We start from the raw sequence: 6,864 nt of genomic DNA, 5'->3' as shown, positions 1-6,864 counted from the left end.
GGAAGAAGAACGAGTCCATGAAGAAGACAAACGGACGTAGTCGAACGGATCCTCACAAACGCAACGTACCGGAACTATAAAGAAGAAGTAACACCGGAAAGAAGCAAACAACATGATAAACACGCAATCATAAACATGGCATGATGCACAATGAAGTATGATGCATGTCCGGTTTAAAGAGGCAAGGCATGGCAAAGTGCACAAACAATACTACAAATTAAGTGGAGCTCAATATGCAAGGAGTTGCATATTGACGAAACACCACAAGACTTATTTAGTTCTCTCCCGTTTATGTACCCAACAATATTAAATGTTATTAAACATGGCAAGAGGTGAAACATATATAAACTAATTATTTAGGCAAGTTTAAATGAGGCCGAAACAACAAACAACAATTCCGGAAAATCCTCATATGCATATCTCGAATTTGGTACTGTTCTGCCCTAAAACCTATTTTAAAGTTGTTAAACAGTAAAACAAAGTGCATCAGGTTAATCTAAGCATTTTCCACCCCATTTACATATAAAGTTTATTTAATTTGGAGCTACGGTTAATTAGTTATGAAATAAAACATTTTAACATGGCATTTATGCAAACTTAAACAAATGGCAAGTTTAACCATTTTAAACATGCATGAGAGTTGCATATTATGAAACTAGACAAAATTCTAAGCATTTTAGATATATGACATGGTCTATTTGGATGCATAGATATTTAGTTATTAACAATACAAAATAGTGGTATTCCCTGTAAATATGCATGCACAGACTGGGAAAAAATATGCACGGGCCGGACTGCAGCAACCTGCAGTGGCCTAGGAGGACTTGACCCGAGTGAGCGCTGTGTGTGTGTGTGTGCATAGTAAAGGGAAAACAGAGCAAAAATTGGGGCACCTGGGATTCGATCCCCAGCCTAGGAGGACTTGGCCCGAGTGAGCGCTGTGTGTGTGCATAGTAAAGGGAAAACAGAGCAAAATTTTGGGCGCCCGGGATTCGATCCCCAGACCCCTCGGACGGATAGTGGCTGCGCTAACCAGTAGGCTAGCTATGTGCTGGTGATGCAAATGGAGATCAGCGGGTAGGTAAACCATATGGTCAACGCGACCAGGACCCAAACTGAAGCGTCCGCACGGGGACTCGCCGGCGACGGGAGCCAACAGCAACAACTGCTGTGGTTTCAGAGGACAGGCAGGGGTGCAGAATCCTTCTAGGGAGGCTGCGGCAATGGGGTATGGATGCGTGCGTGCGTGCGGAGCAGCTGAGGGAGATTGGCTCGAGCACAAGGCCATGCTCGTCTCGGGCGTCCGCGAGCAAGTGCAGCAGAGGCGGCATGGCGCGGCGAGCGAGCGGCAAGCAGGAAGGGTGCACACGCGGGTGCAGATGCATGCGGGGGCTACGGGCGCGTGTACGTGGGCGAGCTCGAGCGTGCAAGCAGGACAACAGAGGTTGCGAAGATTTCCGGCGATCAAGGCCTCGGATATGCACAGAACGCCGGCTTCGTGGAAGGAATCAACAAGGGGACAAAGACCGGGAGGAGCATGAGCTCACCACGGGTTTTGGCCACGTCGTGGTTCAACTGGAACGCAGTGGAGATGGCGGGGAAGCGCGCTGAACGGCGGCGGAGACTTGGCGGGGCTTCGTGTCCATGAAGCAGAGGAAGCAGGAGAAGAAGACGTCAAGGAGGAGGTCGATCCGTGGCTCGAATGGGCGCTTGCGAGGTCGAGGAAGAAGGAGACGCGGGCGTCGCTCCTCGAGGAAAAAGACGACGGCATCAAGCTTGATCGCGCCGGAGTAGAGCTCGAGCATGGCGTTGGCGACGGCTATGGTGTGGAGCGGCTTACCTTGCGGCGGCTAGACGAGGAGGTGGGAGGAATGGAAGCAGGAGAGACCCTAGGACACCAGGGATGATTTATAGGAGGTAGGGAGGCTGTTCCGGCCGTCAAATCAAGCCGGCTGCTGACGTGGAGGCTCTGGATGTCCTGCCCTACAGGGAGAAGACGATGAACAGAGAAGCGGTGCTGGTGGGCTGGATTCTAAGGGGTAAGGCCAACTCCACCGCGCGACCCTATCTTGTCCGGGTGCGTCCGTTTGGGGTAAAACGGACGAATCGCGGCCCAACGTGCGGCCTCAAACGGACAGATGTCCGGATTCCGTCCGTTTTCGACCCATCCCCGGCCCAAACTTGCGCTCGGTTTGGGGTGAAACGGACGCGCGCGGACGGCCTCGACGCACACCCTTGTCACCCCCGTGGCCCGCCTGTCGGGGACACTAGCAGTCCCTCCGGTCCCAACGCTTCACCCTCTCTCCCCGCCCCGCCGCCGGCGCCGCCGCTATTCTCCGGCCATCTCCTCACCGCGCAGCCCCCGGCTGTCCATACCAAACCACGTCTCGACATGGCCGCCACCACGCCCGCGCATTTGCCATAGTTTTGGCTGTCGATCGGAGGAGGTTTTGCCGTCGCTGTCTTTGCCGGTGGCAGAGGGGACACGAATGCTGGCGACGTACCACGGCGGCCGAGGCAGATTCCGACGAGAGCTCCAGAGCGGCCAGTAACCGGCCGGCAACCACCCCTGCTGCGTCAAGGTGATCATCGCGGCCTCTTCGCCACCATGACCGCAAGGTGTTTGACATTTTTCCAACAAAGGTATGGACAGTGGAGACGGGTTTTTCTTCCATCACTTCCTTTGTTCATCGGACGATTCGTCGTCGGATGATGAAGATCTTGTGCAGGCCGCACTGGTCGTTCACGACCATATTCAACGAGAGCTTCCTCGGTACAGGGGGTCACTCCCTGGCCGTGCTCCCAACCTGAACTGCAACATGGAGAGAGGCCACACCCTGCTCTATGCCGATTACTTTGCCAACACCCCGCTCTTCAAGCCGAAGAAATTTCGTCGCCGTTTTCTTATGCCAAGGCATGTGTTCAATAGTATCCGAGAGAGAGTGGTTGCTCATGACCTATACTTCGAGTGCAAGACGGATGCCCTTGGCAAGCTTGGATTCTCCTCTTACCAGAAATGCACCGCGGCCATCCGCATGCTTGCATATGGAATTCCAGGCGATCTGGTGGATGAGTATGTGCGTATGAGTGAGACAACATGTCTGATGTCAATGTACAAGTTTTCCCAGGCTGTGATCGAGGTGTTTGGCCCAGAGTACTTGAGGCAGCCAACTGCCACTGATACAGAGAGATTGTTGGCGACCAACGCAGCTAGAGGCTTTCCAGGCATGCTAGGCAGCATAGATTGTATGCACTAGGAGTGGAAGAACTGTCCATTTGCTTGGCAGGGCCAGTACAAGGGGCATGTCAACGCGTGCACTGTCATATTAGAAGCGGTGGCTTCGCAGGATCTTTGGATATGGCATTCTTTCTTCGGCATGGCAGGTTCTCACAATGATATCAACGTGCTGCAGCGTTCTCTAGTCTTCGCCAGGCTTGCAGAAGGCCACTCCCCACCTGTCAACTTTGAGATCAACGGCCACCAGTACAACAAGGGATACTATCTAGCTGATGGTATATATCCTCAGTGGTCAACTTTTGTGAAGACAATCTCGAAACCCCAAGCTGAGAAGAGAAAGAGATTTGCCCAAATGCAAGAGAGTGCTAGAAAGGATGTGGAACGTGCTTTCGGTGTGCTTCAATCCCGGTGGGGTATCGTTCGAAACCCTGCACTGTCATGGGATGAAAGGAAGCTTTGGGAGGTGATGACTGCTTGTGTGATCATGCACAACATGATCGTCGAGGACGAGCGTGATGAGAGTATCTTCGACCAAGGATTTGATTATCAAGGTGAAAATATTGAGCCCCTGCACCAAGACCCGGCCACATTTGAACAATTTGTTCAATTCCACCGTGAGATGCGTGATTGGCACAGTCATTTGAATCTTCAAAATGACTTGGTTGAGCACGTGTGGGATCACATTGGCAACCAATAGATGTATTGGTTCATTTTATGTTCAGTCAAGACAATTTCGATTTGGTTGTAAAACTATTTTATTAAGGACAATTTCGATTTGGTTGTAAAACTATTTTATTAAGGACAATTTCAATTTGGTTGTAAAACTATTTTAATTTTCAGACAAATATTTGGACGTGCAAACTAGTTTTGATGAGAATATGGGCATTTTTGGCCCTGACGGACAGGATGGGGCAAACGGATGCGGCCGCGCGCTGGGCGCACGGCCACCGCATCCCAGGACACGCCCGGACACGACCCCAAATCCCTACCCAAACGGAAAGAATCCGGACAAAACGGACGACCGTTTGGGGTCGCACGGTGGAGATGGCCTAAGTGAGGTGGTTGCTGTAGGTGGGCTGGGGAGATGGGCTGCTGCAGCTGGAGCTGGGCTCTCTCTCTTGCTACATTTCTTTTCCTTCCTTTTTCTTCAGACAGAAAACTTGGAAGAAAAGAAAGGCAAGGGAAGATATGGAATTTGGCAGGGATGAAGATATTAATGGAGTCCTGGAAATATGCACAGATTGAATAAACTGGTTTGGACATTTTCAAGGATATAAAAATAATTCAAGTTTGAATTGAATTCAAACTTGAGCCATTTTTGAACCCAACCAAAACAAGTCCAAAGGAGGTGAATTTTTTGGCAGAGAGGTTGAAGGCATGGTTGAGAATTTATAGGAAAAGAATGAACATTAAATTGGTGCAGGAAATAGAATACCACAATTTAAATGGATTAACGAAGAAGGAGAAGAAGATGATCAAGCAAGGTTGTGGGTGTAGAAAAAGATGAAGTTGAGAAAGAGACAATGCAGGGGTTGATGCACTGTGCAAAGAGACTCGGTTTAGGCAAGAGGGAAAACGAAGAACAAGGTTGGTCTCGGAACGGTCAACAAAAGCAAGGGGGGACTCGGCAATTACGAGCGGATGCAAGTTTTAAAAACAACGACGCCAACGAGTGCCGATGCAATGCAAATGATGACATGATGAATGCAAACAAACAAATAAATAACACAGCCGACACGCAAGACATGGAAGGCGTCTGGAGCATCGGTCTCGGGGCGTCACAACACTCCTCCACTTACAAGAGATCTCGTCCCGAGATCTAGGATGGAACCGGAGAGAAACAGAAGAGGAAGAGAATAGGTAAAACTAAGTTGCTTCTTTGGCAAGCGAGTGAAACCACGAACCTTGAGAGGTTAAACATTTGAAAGAAAGAGAACCATTGAGGTGAACAAGATTGTGAACACTCCATTAGATAAGAGGAGCACGGGATATGACGAGAACCAAGAGGTTTAGTGACAAAATAGATATTGAAACCACTCCGATTAAAACAAGATAGGGAAAGAATAAGAATGATATAATTTGGGCAGCACTCCGACTGAAAAGAGAAGAAAACTTGATAAGATGAAAAGAAATTGAAGAGATGACACAACACTCCAGTTAAATGGATAAGCAAAGAAAAGAACATGATCTAGGCAAAATAAGATGATGGGAAACTAGATGGTTGGAAAGAAAAGAACGAAGAAGAAGAATGACAACTCTCTCAATTAAAATTGAAATAGCATCCTTACGAAGAAGGGTTGAATGGAGTTGTGGGAAAATCAACAACAAAAGATAATCTTGTTGTGGGCTTGTCGAAAACATCTCAAAATTAAGAGGTGACAACCGGCCACTAACGGAAACATTTGATTGGATCTAGATCAACAAGGATATGAAAACTCCTTTTACCGAGAGAATAGGAGGAAACTTGGATTATCGATAGGCACCACAATTAGCAGCATTCCATAGGGAAGGCTTTAGGTGAAATATAACCCAAGATAACTCCAACAAAGAGATTGATGGGTTGCAAAGGATCTCCTGAAGGAAGAGAAAAAGATGGGTTTAATTATCTCATTCTTAACAACTTGCGAATCATGAAACACGAAAGGGAATTATCAAGAATGACATAACACCACCTCAAAAGATAAGGGAGAAGGGGTTGAACTTTGAAATGCAAGATGAAGAATACTTGAACTCCTCATAACTAAACATGTGTTGAGCGCCATGTTTATTTTAGAGTATAGCTTGGCGGATCATAACTTCGAGAGAAATCTTGAAGAGCAATTGAAGAATGAAAGGAATCCTTAATGAACCACCATGTAGAACGTCCATGAAGAACTCCGGTAATAAAAAGGATGATAGAAAGGAAGAGAAGTTGAGAACACAAGGTGAATCTTTGCGATGATTTAGATGGAGCTTCGCGACGAGATAATGCAGAAAACTTGGAACTCCAGAAAAGAAAAGATGAAGCATCTCGAACCGAGAATGTGATATGAGAACATAGGAAGAGGAAACTTTAGCAAACCGCCGTAAAAATTAAAAACGAACAAAGAAAAGATAGCGAAACACCGGGAATAATTTGAAAATGAACGAAGATACTTGAGAGAATTTGATACAATAGAACGAAGAGATCATGAGCTGATTAGAGAATACTTGAACGATGCACCGGTAAGATTTGGAGAACGAGAGCTGAAAGCTGGAATGAATAATTCTGAGATGATGGGCTCCGAAGAATCAAACTGAAAAGACTCCTGAAATGCTTCAGATGGGTATGAAAAGAATCCTTGATGATCGGAGCAATTATGAGGATGGCATGAAGCTAGAACCATGAATCTTTGGAAGAACGGGTAAGGATTTAAGAGGAACTCTTCTTCGGTCTTCAAAATTCAAGAATGACGATGAGAAACACCACCATGAATTGTTAAGGCACTCTGGAACAATGAAAAATAGAAATGTTGAACCAACGATTAAAAGAATTTGAAAGCAACCTTGGAGAAGGCATATGACTGATGATAATTCATTCTTACGTCAAGCTTTGAAAAGATTTGAGAATAACTCCGAAAAATTATAAGAGTCAGGTAAGATCCTGG

The 6,864-nt window shown here is 47.0% G+C and overlaps 1 protein-coding gene across 1 annotated transcript; it reads left to right on the top strand.

Annotated features, from left to right (window-relative positions):
* The first annotated feature begins 2,645 nt into the window (after positions 1 to 2,645).
* On the top strand, positions 2,646 to 3,935 carry LOC109764743 (uncharacterized). The gene is made up of 2 exons (XM_040387979.1): positions 2,646 to 3,246; positions 3,424 to 3,935. Exons 1-2 carry the CDS (start codon positions 2,646 to 2,648, stop codon positions 3,933 to 3,935), a joined length of 1,113 nt encoding a protein of 370 aa, XP_040243913.1.
* Positions 3,936 to 6,864: the final 2,929 nt, after the last annotated feature.

Source organism: Aegilops tauschii, chromosome 4 (genome assembly GCF_002575655.3).
Source record: "Aegilops tauschii subsp. strangulata cultivar AL8/78 chromosome 4, Aet v6.0, whole genome shotgun sequence".
Classification (NCBI taxonomy): domain Eukaryota; kingdom Viridiplantae; phylum Streptophyta; class Magnoliopsida; order Poales; family Poaceae; genus Aegilops; species Aegilops tauschii.
Note: the sequence above shows the minus strand (reverse complement) of the source record. Positions and strands in the feature narration are given on the sequence as shown.